The sequence below is a fragment of the Rhamphochromis longiceps genome, linkage group LG17 (assembly GCF_057381845.1).
Source record: "Rhamphochromis longiceps isolate RC_006_pf linkage group LG17, R_longiceps_female_GT1.1, whole genome shotgun sequence".
Lineage (NCBI taxonomy): Eukaryota > Metazoa > Chordata > Actinopteri > Cichliformes > Cichlidae > Rhamphochromis > Rhamphochromis longiceps.
Window position 1 is genome coordinate 25,252,343 of NC_140573.1, and position 18,297 is coordinate 25,270,639.

General features: G+C 40.7%; 3 protein-coding genes across 3 annotated transcripts; 2 read left to right on the forward strand and 1 right to left on the reverse strand.

Moving 5' to 3' along the window:
- Positions 1–1,251: 1,251 nt before the first annotated feature.
- On the forward strand, positions 1,252–4,266 carry snrpf (small nuclear ribonucleoprotein polypeptide F). The gene is made up of 4 exons (XM_085385908.1): positions 1,252–1,397; positions 2,014–2,139; positions 3,824–3,888; positions 4,035–4,266. Exons 1-4 carry the CDS (start codon positions 1,395–1,397, stop codon positions 4,099–4,101), a joined length of 261 nt encoding a protein of 86 aa, XP_085242034.1. The 5' UTR covers positions 1,252–1,394; the 3' UTR covers positions 4,102–4,266.
- Positions 4,267–4,383: 117 nt separating this feature from the next.
- Positions 4,384–10,243, forward strand: amdhd1 (amidohydrolase domain containing 1). The gene is made up of 9 exons (XM_085385906.1): positions 4,384–4,581; positions 5,844–5,950; positions 6,298–6,362; positions 6,442–6,719; positions 6,790–7,015; positions 7,647–7,771; positions 7,916–8,009; positions 8,322–8,482; positions 8,907–10,243. The coding sequence occupies exons 1-9, from the start codon at positions 4,445–4,447 to the stop codon at positions 9,010–9,012; spliced, it is 1,299 nt and encodes a 432-aa protein (XP_085242032.1). The 5' UTR covers positions 4,384–4,444; the 3' UTR covers positions 9,013–10,243.
- LOC146649769 (tetraspanin-9) lies at positions 10,019–18,157 on the reverse strand. The gene is made up of 9 exons (XM_085385907.1): positions 18,058–18,157; positions 13,623–13,664; positions 13,094–13,173; positions 12,805–12,996; positions 12,656–12,730; positions 12,456–12,557; positions 12,232–12,363; positions 11,153–11,236; positions 10,019–10,462 (listed from the first exon to the last, which is right to left on the reverse strand). The coding sequence occupies exons 3-9, from the start codon at positions 13,154–13,156 to the stop codon at positions 10,391–10,393; spliced, it is 720 nt and encodes a 239-aa protein (XP_085242033.1). The 5' UTR covers positions 13,157–13,173; positions 13,623–13,664; positions 18,058–18,157; the 3' UTR covers positions 10,019–10,390.
- Positions 18,158–18,297: the final 140 nt, after the last annotated feature.

Here is an 18,297-nt window from a genome sequence, read left to right on the forward strand (position 1 = left end):
TCTCTCTGCAGTAAGGATGCAAAAAGCAGAGGTAATGAAGGCAGATGAGTCTAAATACCTGAGTTAAACCAGCGAAATCAACAGACAAGTGCACAAAAGAGGTAATGAAGAGAGTCCAGGGAGGGTGGAGTGGGTGGAGACGGGTGTCAGGGGTGATTTGTGATAGAAGGATTGCAACAAGTGTGAAAGGGAAGGTTTACAAGATAGTACAGATGCTACAATGTACAGTTTGGAAATGGTGGCCAAGCTGAAAATGTTACAGTTTGCTATGGGAGTGACCAGGATGGACAAGCTTTCCTATTTTAACATATTTTGCTAGTAATTTTTGGATTTCTAGCCATTTTCATTCTCTCTCTGCCACATATTTCCTTCATGCTATAAAACACACACAAACTGACTGACGGGTCGGTTAATTACACAGAGGGCGGCTAATAGGCTAAAATGATGTAAGGACACAAGTATTTCAAATATGCAAATAAAGCTCTGCTGCAATTTCAGAGGAATTTCTGGACAATCACAGCCTCTAACAGCAGGAAGTCAGGTGTTAGTTTCATTCATCGCATCAGGTTTGAACTTGTCAGATACTTCAGAAACTGTTCAACGCTTCAGCGCAGAAAAAATGTGAGCGCGTCAGACTGTTTTTGCCTGGAGTGAAATTGCTGCTCAGACTTACAGCCGGCTGACTCGGTTATTACAGTTATTTAACTTTTCACCCCCAAAGAGGCCACAGGGTTCAACTAGTGAGCAGTTTGTGAGTGAGGGGCATGTCAAAGTGACATAAGTAGAGCAGGTGTTGCACCTACAGGATATGTCATTATCCATCTGCCTTCAGTTCAGCTGAGGGCAGGTGGAGGCACCGACAGTGATGCTTTTATTTGCTTTGAACAGTAATCAGATCACAATTTAACTTTTAAGTATATTATCATGAGGCAAAATAACTTTAGTTGTCATTTTTATGTGTGTTTGGGATCATTGTCATGTTGGAACACTGAGTTATGTTTAATTTTCAATCATTTAGTTGTTAATTTGAACTGAGTTGATTTTTTAAATTGTGCGCTGTCCCTTGCTTTGATGGTTGACCACAGTTTGTTTTTCTCATGTTTCTCATGGTCTTAAATGTTTCTGTTCTGCTCATGATAACCAATAAAATAAATAAATAAATAAATAAATAAATAAATAAATAAATAAATAAATAAATAATACGGTTTGGGTGTGGTGAGACCTCTGACCGCTAGGTCGCGGTGTGTAAAAACACGCAGACTCCTCAGGAAGCAAAGTGCAGGACTTCCGGTCGGCGGCAAAGCGTGTGCTGCTGTTAAGTGCAACGTTATTGTGACGAAAGGATACCAAACGTATACCTTAAAACGCACAGTGCTTATTTACTTTGAGCTAAAATGGTGAGTAAAGCTCGGAAAACTTTACATTTTAGCTTCACCGGATGTTTTGGGGGATTTTTTACTCAGAAGGGCGCGGGAATAGCGACTAGCCTGTTAGCTGGTTAGCATAAGCGAGGCTAGCGTCTCATTCATAACTGTAGAGATAATGAATGAATCCTCACACGGAAAGCAGCCTCACTTTTTATGTTTATCTACGGAAACATAATTAGGCTGGTTTCAATGCTTCCTGTTTATTGGCTGTTTGTTTATTGGCGATTTTCTTCCTGCTTGAATCTGTGGAGAGTGTCGCACCAAACTTCATTCAGAAAACGTCTAATTTAACTGCCACACAAATATTTTGAAGCTAAATACTTATAATAACTTGATAATTATAAAATTCACGGTTTATTTTTTAATCGTCTTTGTCTTTGGAAAACTGTGCAAACTGAAAGGAAACGTGCAAGATCTCTTTTTAGAGACCTGATACCTATTATAAGATCACAGATCAGAATAAGTCACTGCATATGGTTTTGATTTGACATGTACGGGTATTACGATGCTAAATTGTAGCTGTTTGTTTCATTGGTGTCTGAATTTGATGTGTGTGTATTTATCTCTGATTGGTCTGCTTCTCCAGAGTTTACCTCTGAACCCGAAGCCCTTCCTGAACGGCCTGACAGGAAAACCAGTGATGGTGAAGCTGAAGTGGGGCATGGAATATAAGGGCTACCTCGTGTCTGTGGACGGGTACATGAATATGCAGGTGTGGATCATTTGCCTTGTTCAATTACCTAAAATTTGTTCTACGGTCAAATTATGCATTGTTTATAGACTAGGTATTACGGTAAGAGAAACTGAGACTCGATTTCAAAATAAAAGCAGTTTTCAGCTAATGTGATTTTTAACGTTGACAAGCTCATTTAGTTTGGCATTAATGCAGCTGCTGTAGCATGAAAGGTGACTTGGATTTATTTTTCTAAACTTGGTGTTATTCTGTATCCAAGTAAAAACAACTGTTAGCCCAGAGTAATGTGTTACCTTTGCCTCCTCTGCTTCTTTGTCGCTGTGTTTGTAGCAGCAAACAAAGCTCTTCTCTTAGAAAGGTTGTTTTTACTGTTGCTTAATGCAACACAGAACTCCTCCAAGCTGTCAGTACACAGTTCCCCTGCATTACCCAGCAACAGAAAATTATTTTGTGGGCAGGGATAGCTCAGTAGATAGCATGGTCACCCCATGATCGGAAGGTCTGGGATTCGAATCCACTGAACGGCTACCCTGAGGTACCCTGAGCAAAGTACCTTCCCTACACACTGCTCCATGGGCGCCTGATTAGTGGCTGCCCACTGCTTCACTGAGTGAATGGGTTAAATACAGAGAAAGTAATTTCCCTGTGGGGATCAAGTATACATTATTATTATTATTATTATTATTAAAACTCGAGCAATGTGTTCATGGGGTCACACAAGAACCTGTAGTATTTTCCTGTTGAAGGATAAAATGACATCATTGCAAGGAAGCATCATTCCAGTGTTGGGCTGTACACCAGTGACCAGACAGTCACAGAAGAAGGGACCTGTGTTAACTCAACACTGTCCTCACTTGTAGTTCTAAACATACACCCTGATGAAAATACACACATATTAATATACTTAGGACAACATCAATAATCCAGCTCAGGGAAAACATCCTGATACTTGATAATTTGTGAAGTATGAACAGTTTCTACCCATTAAAAACTTCACATTTATAGAATTACACCACAGAATGGCATGCTAGGCTATGCTAAACTTAAAGTCAGAGTTTTCTGTATCACCAAAGTGGCTCTGTTTTTACCTGGTGAAATCAGGTAAAAACAGATTACATTTTTTTATTCGTTTATTTAGCGCTTGTTTTAAGTATGAATTTGTGCAACTGTGGCGACTGATCATTGCCATTGTCACTAGTCAGTGCTGAATGTACAAGTCATTAAATCTAATTAAATTATATTTTAAGTCCAATGCTGGTGATTTGGTGTCCTAAATATTTATTCAACTATCTGCCACCAGATGGAGCTGCAGCAACAAGATTTTTGTAGAAAAATGCCATAACTTTGCTAGTCTGGGCCTGATCGTATTGTTAAGGCTCTTTTTAGTTATTTTGATATACAAGCAGTAGAAATGAGCTTTCTCCGAAGGATGGCTGGCTATTAGAGGCTCACAGTAGAGCCACTACACCTCCACACTGAAAGGAGACAGTTGAGGAGGTCACCTCCTGTGTGAGGTGTTCTGGGTGGACACCCAGGAAGCACCGGAGAGATTTTATCTGTCAGCTGGCCTGGGAACACCTCAGTGTTTCCCTGGATGAGCTGGAGGAGGTGGCTGGGATGAGGGAGGTCTTGGCTTCTCTGCCCCACCAATTATCTTACCTGACCTTTGAACTTTGTTTTATTTTTTATTATTTTTTTACAGCTGGCAAACACAGAAGAGTATGTGGATGGAGCGTTGGCCGGACATCTCGGTGAGGTTCTCATCAGGTATGTGAATGACACTTTGTAACGCCACAGAGAGAAATCAGTGGGAGTCTGAACAGTTTGAAGTCGTCAGACTTGACTAACTTGTGTTAATAATTAAGTGACTGGTGAAAGGAAACGCTTTCTCATGCTGTGCTCGACCTCCACAGGTGCAATAATGTTTTGTACATCAGAGGTGTAGAAGAGGAGGAAGAGGACGGCGAGATGCGAGAGTGATGCCGGGCTGATGTGTGTTTGTGCTTTCACCGTGTGAAACAAATGAACGTTTGGGGTTATTTTTCAAGCAGCTTTGAATCTTTTTTTTTCTACTGTATGTGAGACCAGTTTTATGTCGTGATACAGACACAATAAAGTGATTATTGTACCCTTTCTTAAAAAATACGTGTGTTTGTGTGTCGTCTGATTTTTTTTTTGGGGGGGGGGGGTGGGGTGTACAGTAAGCCCCACCCCCCTCTGTGCACTTTAAACTCTGCTGTTTCTCTCTTGGGTAAATATTTGCCTGTTTCCTGAGTTGGCTTCAACACCCTCTCTCCTAAAGTTTGACTTCAGATGAGTCAAAATGTCCAGACCTTACAGACTGCTGGTTAAAAATGCCAAACAGCTAGTTTTGATCTGCAAAAACTCTGAGAAGTACCTGACCAAATATGGGATGCAAAATCTCTGCGTGATTGAAAATGGCAGCGTTGTAATAGGAAGGTAAGTTTGTCACAAATTCTGAATTTTATAGGCACATTCTCAGATCTCTAAGCTTTATAAAGGAGATGTCAAACATCTGGGTCGGGGGTCAAAAGTGACTACTGCTTCTGGTGTGAGGATTTAAACACAGTAGAAGAAGTCTATGCAAGGTTAGAAGCTTGTTAAAATCTCAAGATTTTTGAATTGTAAAGAAAGTGGGAATGTTTGGGTTCCAAAATCTATACATGTGCATGCTTTGTGCTCTACAAAAGCACACAAACGGACAGGAAACTGAATAAATGAGGAAAATTAGGACCTGCTGTTGAAGCTGCACTTTTCCCTTTGACACCTTTTGCTTTACACCATGTGATGGCAAAAGAAGGCTACAGGGATTATTGAGTAAAAGATTAGGTTTTGACTGTCAAATGTTTACTGTCCTGTTAAGTAAAATAAAGACAGTAGATTTTAAAGATGACTAAACTGGTGATAGGTTTTTATTGCACATGTAGCTGCACAAATGCAAAATTTTAAAGTCTCTTAAACGTTTGATTCAGAGCCTCTTCTACCATGTTCCCCTACAATTAGACAGGTTTGGTATTTTATTTATACACTACTTCTTATTGTTATTTTCTAATATATCTCTAATTCACAGACCAAGCTGCTTTAGTGACTGAAATGATGAGCATCCCCATGTAATGTTAAAGGCTTTAAAAAAAATGGTTCTATTTGTATTTATCATATCTCTACTGTCTATCACAGATGCTCTGAAATGTTCTAATGTAGCTTATTACTTTCAGTCATTTTAATGCAAAAGAGGTCATCCAAGACGCCACTGTAGATCTGTTAGCTATATTACAATGCCAAACATCAAAATATAGCAAAAAAAAAGTGAAAAACTACAATAGAATCAATGGTTCTGTTTAAAAAAACAGATCTGTTTTGGAGGTTGACAAATACATTGGGAAATGCTTGAAAATTACACAGGGCACATGAATAAATATGACAGGAGTCATAAATAACCTCTGTTGAAGGTTAAGAAGCTTTATTAGAGTCTCTCAGATTTCATCAGAAAGATGGAAAATATCTCATGTAGCTACAGAAGTGAGCAGAGCTTGTTAGGAGCTGTGCTGTGCTTTTGGGCACCAGTTTCAGGTTATTTGAAAAGTGATTTCTTAACCTGACGACCAATGATACACACACTGGAGCGCCCCCTACAGGCTCTACAGACTCATGACATGTCAGAGAACAACGTCACTGGATGAATGTGTGCTTTTCCCTCACAGTGACGGGCTGATTAAAGCTGTAGGGCCTGCAGAAACCATCAGAGCTCAGTATGCAGAAGCTTTGTTTGACAAAGTGATCGATGCTGCAGGAATGTGCGTCCTGCCAGGTGAGCATTAGCTCTGTATCAGTTCTGTTGGCTTAAATATAAGCAGTCAGACGTGTGAATTGTTGAGAATTTCTTGCCTTAGTGTAATGTAAAAAAATACTTGATGTTCTAAAAAAAGACTCCCAGACATTTGTTTTGTTTGTTTTCTGTTTTCTCCCATTATCATCATCAAATTTACAGACTAAAGATGCTAAATTTAAATGATTTGTTTGATATCAAGCTTGTGAAAAATATGCAAAAAAACTAAAAAATCAGGAAGGAGCCGAAGTCCAAAGTACTTTTAATGTTTGACCTTTTACTTCTGCCTCTTCTCGCAGTGATTAACTGCTGCAAACTTCTTGTTTCAGGCTTGGTTGATGCTCACACTCATCCAGTCTGGGCTGGGGACCGGGTGCATGAATTTGCAATGAAGGTAAATTATTCTGCTTAACTTCACTTCGCTTCACTGAGCATCTGAACTGTTGATGACATGCTCGGCGCTCCATCTGCAGCTGGCAGGTGCCACCTATATGGACGTGCACCGAGCAGGTGGAGGCATCCACTTCACGGTGGAGCACACTCGAGCCGCCCCCGCCTCGGACCTCCTGGCGACCCTCCGCAGCAGGTTGATGCGGATGCAGCGAGCGGGCACCACCCTGGTGGAGTGTAAGAGCGGTTACGGCCTGGAGTTGCAGACCGAGCTGAAAATGCTGGAAGTGATCGAGGAGGCCCGGCGCTCCCTACCTATAAACATCTCTGCCACCTACTGCGGAGCTCACGCAGTGCCCAAGTAAGTATAACTATTTTTGCCTTATATTCCATATCTCCTCCTCCTCCTCCACGTCTTCCTCCTCCTTCAGAGGGAAAACAGTGGCAGAAGCTACAGAGGACATTCTGAGAGTTCAGCTGCCTCGGCTGAAGGAAAGGATGTCTGCTGGGACTCTCAGAGTCGACAACATCGACGTGTTTTGTGAGCAGGGAGTGTTTGACCTCAGCTCGAGCCGCTCCATCCTGCAGGCAGGCAAACAAATGGGCCTCAACATCAATTTCCATGGAGATGAGCTTCATCCCATGAACTCTGCTCAGGTATCTGCCGAAGCTTATGTATACACTGTAAGCTACAGCCTAAAGATGAATATTCACCTCTGAACCACATCATAACCTTCAGTTTCTGCTCACCGGATCAACAGTACTCATATTATTTTAGTTTACACCAACTCCAAAGAAAAATATCAGCTAGTTTCCACCTTTGTGATGAAAACTAGCATGCTTCATTACCATCTTTACTACCAGACCTACGCTCTTCTGCATCTGGATAGTCTCCAGATCCCCGTACAGATGGATTGAGAAAACAAATGTTCACAGAGTCATGTGAGTTTTGTGGCCTTATTAAACAGTTTCCATACACCCATATGTTTTTTTTCTAAGAACATATGGGTGTACAGAATATATGTTATTTCAGCTGCTGATAATCTTTGACTTTCAGAGTAATACAGTCTAACACATCCAAAAACATGGTCAGGAAGGCGAGGGAAATGTCACTATCGACAAAAAAAAAGACACTAAAGGCGCATAAAATATAATTGATGATCCGGGGCCAAATGCAGATGAGCTGCACGGAGACCTTTGGATATTTATCTGAAACCTAACAGTTTAATTGTTTATTAATAATCATCTGAGGTCCTGTCTTGTTAAACAGAGTGTGCATTTATTTCAGATGGGGGCGGAGCTTGGAGCCTTAGCCATCAGTCACCTGGAGGAGGTGACAGATGCAGGAATTGCTGCCATGGCCAAAGCAAAAACTGCCGCGGTCCTCTTGCCGACTACAGCTTACATTCTGCGGTACTGTAACACACACACACACACACACACACACACACACACACACACACACACACACACACACACACACACACACACACACACACACACACACACACACTCTTTAACCGAGAGTTTTCGAGTAATACATTTATTGATGTTTAGGTTGCCCCAGCCTCGGGCCAGAGACATGCTGGACGCCGGAGTGATCATGGCCCTCGGCAGCGACTTCAACCCCAATGCCTACTGCTGCTCTATGGTGAGTGCAGGATGTCTGACTCCTCCTTTGTCTCTGTCACAGCCACACGCTGTATATAAAAGATGGATGTAAGTACTGTGACATTACCCATGAAGCCTAAACATTATGTTTCCGTTTTTCCTTAAGCAAGAATGATAAGTTATTAGCTTCCACTGAGGTGCAAACTGCTGCTGTAGGCATGTAAAGTTGGACATTTTAACATGGAAGTCTGGAGGGGTTGATTCACTTCAAGAGTCTGCCTCAAGTGGCCAATAGAGGAACTGCAGGCTCCCCTCTGCTTACATCCCCCTCTGTTCTTTTTCTCTCCCTCAGCCGATAGTGATGCATCTGGCCTGTGTTAACATGAGGATGTCCATGCCAGAGGCTTTGGCCGCCGCCACCATCAACGCGGCCTACGCCCTCGGGCGCTCCCACACACATGGATCGCTGGAGGTCAACAAGCACGGAGACCTGCTGCTCCTCAACGCCACACGGTAAGCCCACCCACAGCAGAGAACACTTCAAAGACCAATTTCATGTTTTTATGGAGCTTAAAAAAGTTAAGGTAAAATTTAAAGAAACAGCTGTGTGTTTCTATTGTGGAAATAGTGCAATTATTTACTCGGTGTGTTGCACTCAGTCACTCACTGCTTGCAGTTTAGTGCTGCCTTTAACTGTAATGTTGTATTAATGCATGGTTTCATAATTTGAACCATTATTTTACCAGGTAGCTTTATTAATTGTGCAGTTTTAGTGATTCCTAATCAGAGGCAGAAACTTTGGTGTGCAGATGTTTAGATTTGGTGTTTTTCTGATACTTCTGACCTCTTCCTACATTGAAAATCTAATATTGTATCAGCTTTACATTAGAAATAAGAAATAAAAATAACAGAGGCTGTCCTCTGTGTCGTTCTGCAGGTGGGAGCACCTGATTTACCAGCTGGGAGGACATCAGGAGCTCATCCGGTATGTCATCATCAAAGGGGACGTCGTCTATGATAACAACAAAATCCTGGACTTGTAACTGTGGAACTAGATTAACAGAGTGAAGTAAAACTATCTAAAAATTTAAATGTGTGCTTAAGGAGCTAACTAAAATAAAGTTTTAGTCTCTTATGTCAGTGTGGTCACACCTGTCAGCCCAATAAGCACTGGGAGGCTTCGGTCCAGATGTTTATCTATGTTCATGTAGTGCTCTGTCCAAGCATGAAGCCATGTCATATCAAACAGCTCTCTCCTTTTATCAGTCACAGTCCCTACATTTAAAATCCTTCCACTCCTACCTCTCCTTCTCTCACTGCCTCCTAATATGCCGTCCCCCTCTCCTCTTCCTTTGTCATCAGACGATTGTGGGCGATCGTGGCTCAAGAGTTGGGAGTTCGCCTTGTACGGTAATCGGAAGATTGCCGGTTCGAGCCCGGCTTGGACAGTCTCAGTTGTTGTGTCCTTGGGCAAGACACTTCACCCGTTGCCTACTGGTGGTGGTCAGAGGGCCCGGTGGCGCCAGTGTCCGGCAGCCTCGCCTCTGTCAGTGCGCCCCAGGGTGGCTGTGGCTATAATGTAGCTTGCCATCACCAGTGTGTGAATGGGTGGATGACTGGATGTGTAAAGCGCTATACAAATACAGGCCATTTACCATTTTACCATTTCAGACAACAGTAGTATTTTCGCCCTTTAGACCAACAGTGCCATCGGTCTGGGTCTGTTAACAGAGGCCTCAAACAATCTGAAATCTCATGTTAATAACCATTGTTTAGTCTTGATTTATTTTTTAAATCAAAGTCACAGAGAGCCACTGAAAGTGGGCAAAGGTTCATGACCTAGATCAGATCACTGCTGTTAGAAAAGCTGAGTCAGGAGAGAGAGAGCTTTCCCTCTCAGGTGATCAATCAGTTCACTGAATTACCTGATCTGACCTCTGTGAAGCCTGCAGAGGCATGAAACTCTCTCTGCTTTTATCAGAGGATTGCAGCAACAAAAGAAAATCTCAGTAATCATCACCTGGAACAAAAAAATCTCTTCAAACCGCATTTCTGTAGAGTGCTCTTTATCTTTATTGAACATGTTAGTACACAACGCTCGCCTTATCTAAGCATTTTTCTCACACGCGTGGCTTTCAACGACTTGATAATTCATTCCCAGTCTTTTCTGTTCTGATTTTTCTCGTGTTATTACTTTACATTAAAAAAACACAATATATTGTGATTTTTATAAAAGCTAACTATAAAAAAACAAAAAAACCCCTAATTTAAATGCTATTCACAACAATAAATGGGTGCAGAGATGGAAAAAAGATATACGGTTGTAGTGGTACACATAAAAACTGGCTTTTTAAAAACTCTAACGATGATATATTTTATGTACCCAAAGCTCAGCTGTGTGAAACACCTCCATTAATCCCCTCAGGCTTCGTACTTCTTCCCTGCCCGGTGGATCTGCTGGTAAAGTGTCATGGAGAAAGCCATGCCGAGCAGCTGGAAACAGAAAAACACTAAAGTTAATAAAGAGCTGTGTTATGAGGCAGGATTTAGTGCTTAGCGAGTTAACTTTAGAAGGTGGTTCCCTTCTTAACCAGCATAACCAGCCCTAAACCGTTTCTGGAGTCTGATAAGAGATCTACATGATCAAATCAAGGCTTTTTGGCCGATCAGTTCCCTGGAAAATTGTATCACAATTCCTGGAAGATAATAAGATGGTCTCTAGGGTTATGGGACAGTCTGAAGTTTTTGTTTTTCCTCTCATGAGTAAGAAAATAGATCCCCAGGGGAAGTTTATTTCCTGTTGTTCTTTGAGCGTTAATATACTGAAACCGCCCTAAACTTTTGCCTCGTTTTACTCTTGTCAATACAGCCCATGAAGACTTGCTGTAATGTGCCATATTAACACTCAGCAGCAACCTGCCAACCCCAGTAGCCTTAGACAGAACCTCCAGGTAGCCTGGGGTGGTATCTCACAGCTGTTAGGGAAAGGGTCCCTAACAAAGTCTTTAAAGGCACATGGCCTTAATTGGCAGTAAAATGTCTTAAATGAATTTTCATTTAGTTTTTTGTGATTCTGTAACCCTGAGAAAGTTAAGGAAACTACATCCTGGATATGTTGAACTTGCTTCACTGCACAGACCCTGTGAGTATTTAAAGTCTGGATGTGAATAAAGTGCTGCTCACCTGTATGACCAACACACACATCGCAATAGTCCCCAGAAGGTGCTTGTTGTCGTCCAGCCACTCCTCAACCTTCTCATAACAGCCCTGAAAAGACGAAGGAAACCAGATCATCAGGAGACATCTGGTCACAAAAACGTTTTACACTGAGTTCACTCTTTTCTCCTTTTGTTCATGGTTACTAACATCTGTTGTTGTTTCTGACACATTCAAACACAACCTAATGCTTCTTTAAATTCAAATAAAACAAAAACAGTTTGGGATTAAGTTCGAGGTAAAGAAATAACAGGAAAACAGGAAAAGAACTGTAACACCAACTCATTAACTATATGAGTCGTGGTTGTGCAGCTCACTTTAAACCAGAGACCTCTTTTTAATCGTTTGAGCCAATAGGATCACAGTAACTGTGCCATGTTCATGTCACGTCAACCAATCAGAAGTTGCAAGGGCAAAACCCACGTGGGCCCAAATTTACTGCATGTGGCCTCTGTCCAGTCACGTGTCTGTAGGTGGGTCTAAAATGGAAGTTGTTGAACGTGGCTCTGATGCAGCTAGTTAGGCGTGGTAACTGCTGATAATCACGTGCTACCGGCAAAAATCGGGACAGTAAGTCAATTTCTGTCTTGGTGCATTTGCGCCGCTATGTGTTTTTGTGGTCTTCTTTTGCGGCTCATTCAGTGAATTTTGGTCAAAGTGTGGTGAAACTTGGTGTTTGGAATTGGTGATAGCTTCAGCCTTTCTTTAGCCGGTTACATGAAGTCTAAAGAATTTCTGGTGCGGTTTTGTTTGTTTAACGGACTTGTGTGCATTTACGTAACTGCTTGTTTAATCATGGTTTGTTTTCGTTGTGTTTGGTGGTTGTAGAAATGGTTTATATGAGATTTTAACTGAGATTCAGAGGTTTCTGTGGATACCACACATGTCGGGATTTATGTTTCTGACCCTGTGTTATAACCGATTAAATGTGATCTCCTCCTTTTTGCCCCCGGTATCGGGGGCGTGGGGCTTAAGTGGTTAAATTTATTGGGCCTTGTTGACAACAGAAGGAATAAAACAATCAGCAGATTGATAACTTCACCGACCCGTGTCCAGAACACATTGGAGGTGTTGCGTCCACAGTCCGGGTAAACCTGCTGGCAGCAGCGGTCAGGAACCACGTCATCATGGAACGCCGTGTGCCAGTCGCGGTGGTTCGTCACGCCGCAGCACTTCCACTAGTAAACAAGCAGGAAGGGAGGAAATGACAGTGCATCATTCACTCAACAAGCAGCTGGATTAAAGAGTTGCCTTTAATGCATCTGCTCACCTCTCCCTGTATCGTGTTCCAAGCATCCCTCAGGCCGGCGTTGTTGTCCGTGTTGTACAGCACCAGCCCTTCTTTCAGGTCCTGACGGGCATTTTCACTCACCTGTTCACACAGAACCAGAGAGGTGGATCATGGGATATGAAGGCACACTCATCTGCAGCCTGGGAGTGAGCATGATTGCTAGCGTTTTGCAGTCTTACCTTGTCGGTGTAGACAAAGAACAGGATGAGGAGGATAAGTTCAGCCAATAGGATGATCAGGAGAACGATGAAGAACTGAATAAAAGAAGAAAAGTGTCAACATAAGATGAACAAAAGTTCATTTATACTAAATACGGTAATACACTCACACTCAGCAGGAGGCACTTGTTCTCCTTGATGGCACCCAGGCAGCCCAGGAAACCCGTCACCATGACTACGGTGCCGAGGGTGATGATGAGGTTGGCAGCGGAGAGCGAGGGGAAGGAGGGAGAGAGAGTGGCGAAGCTGCCCTGAGAAACCGAGAGCCATACGCCGACACCCAGCAATCCACAGCCTCCCAGCTGAAACACACAGGAAACTCAGACACTTCCTGCTGATTCGGTGACGATAAATTGCTTTAATCTCTTACTGCCGAGTCGGTGTGTGTGGAAAAATTACCCAGAAGAGCAGGTTAAAGAGGAAGAGCATGTACTTCACACAGCAGATGCAGCCGCGAGCCATGACTGAACCAACGGGCACTGAATAAATAAATAAATAAAGATTTTTTAATGGCAGATTTATATTAACAGTCTAAAAAAAAGTTACTAAAGCTTTGAAATAAACTGATCTCAAGAATACTACCCAAATTCCCCTTTAGGGCACCACTGTTCCCACTGTGCGCTGATAAAGTTTCTTAAATTATTTTGGTCTGTGCAAAGATACAACCACCAGTATTTACTTAATTTAGGTCTAAAATGAACTTTTATTACGTAGAGCTGCACCTACATCATAGTCAGTGGCAATGTTTTGAATTTTTAAGGGAACAAAACATGATTCACTTGTTGTGTGTTGCTTGTTTGCACAGAAAAGCCACAAGTCACAAGTCACAGTCTGCTTTGATGCACATTATGCAACACTGACTGTAAACAGTTTCCTCTGCAGGGACTCAAAGTACAACCACAACACAGCAAAGAGGAGATGAACTCACCACTTGAACAAGCAGGAGAACGCAGAAGCTCTAGTGGTTTACCTGTGACACACAAACGTACACGAGCATTAACACGGCGCCTACAGGTGTAAACAAGTTTTTAATACCACTTTAACTGATACTGAACTTACCACACAAACAAACTGTTGTCACTTTAAAATGAAGGGTATGGTAAAAAAAAACAAAAACAAATAAACAAGTATGTGGTTGACTTTAGGAACATTTTTAAACGTGTTTTGTTTGGTAGCATCTAACCTGACAGCTCCACACATCCTTCACCTGTCCAAAGTGTGGGAGTGGTGAATTTGTCCTCTGCTTTTGTTATTTAAATAAAAACTTCAAGACGAGAAGGTCACATAAATAACAAAAACGACTGAACACTCAAAAATCCCAACTATGGCTCGCTTCTAAAACTTTATTTATACATAAGCTTATATTCCTGTTCTTACCGTTTTAGAAATATTCAAAACAGCCTGAAACTGTTTTAGTCAAACTATAAATGACAAACTGAGCAATTCAAAATTAATGATCCATATTAAATTTAGAGGCAGTGTAAATTTAAATTTAATGGAACTTTTCATGAGGTCCATTCATAAAAAGTGTAATAGATTTTACTCTTACTTGTAAAATTGTATTTGAGATATTGTAAATGTTTTTAAGCACGTGCATTTACCCTGTAAACTGTAAAAAGTTCAGTAAGACGTAAGTGTGGTTAACAGATAACTGACTAATAATACAACTTCTCCAAGTCCAAGTACTTTCCACATTATGTTTTAGGTGGTGTCTTTCTCGGTCTCCCCACCACCAAAAGTTAAAAATAGAAAACTGGAAAGACATTACTCACAGGAAATGAATTCATTTAAGGACCAGCAGACACAGACTGCACACTCTAATTTTAGCCGTATTGATATCATCAGTAATGTTGGTAAACAGAATTTAGCCTCCAAGTACAGACCCTAGTTTTTTGGAAGCATTTTACATTATTGAACCTTTTATGAAGACAAACTTGTCTTTTTAACAATGCATCTCCTTCAATTGTAAATGTAATTTGTTAGAATTGTGCATTTTTAGAAAAGTTTACTAAGCCAAATGTGAGGAAAAGAGAAAAGAGATGGATTGTTTTTGTATTTGTATTTACAGCACAGAACAAAATATCCACATTAAAAAAAAAAATAATTATAGCAAAATAATAATTTTACCTTGAATATACTTTTAAATATATATAGAATTGTTAAAAGCCTAAACTGAATTTTGAATTAATAACTAACTACACATGGCTATTGATTATTTCATTAATTCATTTATAAACATGTTAACTTTACAAATATCCCAATATCCAGGTAAACCTTTAAAAATGTGTATTTTGTCTGAACAATAGGGCTGCCACAAACAATTATTTTGATAGTCGACTAGTCACCGATTATTTTTGCGATTAGTCGACTAATCAGATCATGCGTCCACTGGACGTAAAACGTACAGCTTATTGCACCAGCACGCATCTGCTCTTATATAACTATCATTAGCTTACAGCTTTAAGTGTTTAAGGTATGTGCTAACTAAAAATGAAGACAAGATGATAGTTTATTAAATTTTAATGAAATTTGCAGATTGCCGTCTGCTCCTTGCTATCTAAAATATAACAGGACACCGGAGTATATTCTCGACCATCTCACACTTCTGATAATCAGTTGTCTGCTTGACGTTTATTCAGCTGTGTAAAAACTATAACTTTAATCTCAGCCAAACCGATTTACTCAGGAACAAATAAAGTACTGAAAAAAGCCAAACAATAACATTTTTAAGTTATCTAAGTGACTAAGTGAGTAGCGAGAGACGGCGGTGGGTTTGAAAACAATTTTCCGGGAGTCCAGTGTTCTCACGGGCTCTAGTGAGCCTTGCCCCCGGCTAGCTATCGAGCTAGTGGGTAACAGACGTCTCAGAAAACGTCAGAGCACTTTTGAAAGTATGTGGTGTCTTGATAAACTGAGCAGATATTTGAGGTTTACACAGCTACATTCTTGCCTGAAAATATGTTAAACGTTTATTTTGTGACCCAGAAAGAATAATAAGAGTAACATTAAAATTAACTAGCTGCCACCATTGTTGGAAACTGAGCAGGGCCGCGCTATGAATTCTGGGATAGGCTGGGCCACGAAGTATACACCCGACCCATCCTTCAAATCTGGGGAAATGAAGGGCGCATTTGTCGGAGTCTTCGAATTTGGACAGTCTTCGTCGTGTTGCTGTAACGTAATCGGCCTACAAATGCGGGCAGGAGGATGCGGTTCCTGAATTTGGACACAGCTACGATACTGAACGCTGCTTCTTCTTCTTCGGGATTTAATGGCAGCTGGCATCCTTCTACATGCAGTGCTGCCATCTTCTGTTTCAATCCGTTATTACACTCTTAAATCCTACTACTTATTCCTGCGTCTTTTGGGATCTTACAAAGCTTCAAACGACGTGTCGACTATTAGTCGTCGACGATTTTGATAGTCGACGTAAACGTGACCAGTCAACTAATCATGGCAGCCCTACTGAACAACAACACAAACTCAGATTTTCTGTCAAGTATTTATTATTATTATTATTTTATATATAAACATTTTTGACAAAAATTTGATTTTTTTAACAGTTGTTTTTTAAATGTGGTCAAAGCATGTGACAATTATGGGAATAAAATATGACAAAGAATCTAAACAAACTGAAATAGTAGTACAATTTTAAATTTAATTAATCACTTTTGTGCGTGTGTGTTTCTCTACTACAACATTTAACGTCATACACACTGTAGTAACACAGTAGCAAAACAATAACAAAAACCTATCAACCAGAGACAATAACTTTCTGTTATTTTAAAATGACTAATAAGTAAGTAAAGTAAGCAGTCATGGTAGTCTAAGGAGCGTGGAAAGAAAGCGACAGGACTTTAAGTTTCCTGAAGATGTTTCACTTCTCATCCGAGAAGTTCTAAGACCAAATGGTGGAGAGTCCCAGGTATGTTCTTTTCTTTTCAAGAACAAATATCACAAAGTGCTTTACAATACAAAATAAGACACAACAATTAAATATTTCAAACAACATTCAGCATTTAGATGTTAATCATTTCAACGATTTTTCTGCATTGTGTTTTAATATCCACAAAAATTTAGAGACTTTTAAGATAAAAAGGAAAGATGGGTAGAAGAACAAAGACACAATATCAGTGACTTGCTGAACATGGAAAGTAGAATGCCAGAGCCCCGATGTGGCTGAATGCCATTATTAAAATATAACATTTAAAAAACATTTACTCTGAGCAATTCCTTAATATTTCTTACATTATTATTAATTTGTAACAGGATAACTACATCTATGCTGAGAGTCATACTCTCAGATAAATAATATGTTCACTATAGTGAGCCTGCAACAAACTAATGGTACTGTCTCACACAGTTCAAATTCATTCAGCAGTGGTTAACACTGTAACACAGTTTTCTGTTTGTTAGCAAGATTAAATCAAAAAGTTATTTTTTATTGATTTATTTTTGAACACAGGTAAGACTTGAATCAGCTTACAAGTGATTAACTTTTGGAGTTGATCCAGATCTGGATAGAGGTCTTTTTATCATCAGTATTGGTGTCAAACACTCACCTCTTGTACTGTGACCTCACTAAAGGTAGCATGAGCACATTTTTAACTTTGCTTAGTTTAACAAATGCCATTAATTAATAATTAATTGATGGCATTTTTAATTAATGTCATTAAAAAAGCATTTGCCTACACTCCATCAGGGGAGACAAGGTTCACTTTCCCATAACCCATCATACAACTGGAAGTCTTTTTGCAACCAGAGAAGTCGCCCCCTTCTGGCCTTTGAAAATAATGACATCTTCCATCTTTTATATACAGTCCACACAATCACATTTTGAATGGGGCTTTCAGACGTGGGCACTACAAAAGTACGTAATTAAATACATTTTTAAGCTTCACAATTATATTAAATCAGAATTTTTTCATGCCCTCTGGCTCACATCATCACAAACTATCCCAAAACATCGCCCAACGATACAGCAGTTTCCAAATTTAAAAACTAGTGCGTGCAATAAATCTCTGCCTCGACGTGGTTTGACTGAGAAAAGCCATTTTGTTTTTGTTTTTTTAGACATATAGTGGGATCCTCGTCCCGTGGTGACGTCATCACCCAAACTTCAGTTTGCGGTCAACAGTTTGCGCTTTTTTAAGAAAAAGAGAGGGGGGTGGGTAAGCGTAACTGTACCGGTGTTATTTTTAAATTCACCAACTTTATACTTTAGCGATAAGAAAAAATGCTAATGTCTGCCTACACGAAGCTAGCCCACTTCGCCGCGGCTCAGGCCGTGATTCTTTCCATGTCAATGTCGGGTAAAAGAAGAGGAGGAGGATGAGGACAAAAATGGGGGATCACTTTCTTACCGCAGTCAATGAAATTACGCTCATCTCCCCGCTAACTTCTGGAGGTCCGCATGGTGCTCTGCCTCACAGCAGCAGCGGCTTTTAACGTACAAATCCCGCAGTTGGAAGCTACGAAGTCCGCTCGGAAGTTTCCTCTATGGCTGGAGGAGGAGGAGGACGTTTTCTAGGGAGAAAGGCGGAGCACAGAACTGGAGGACTGGAGGCGTGACTTTCGGGGGAAGGGAAGACAGTGAGCCGGTC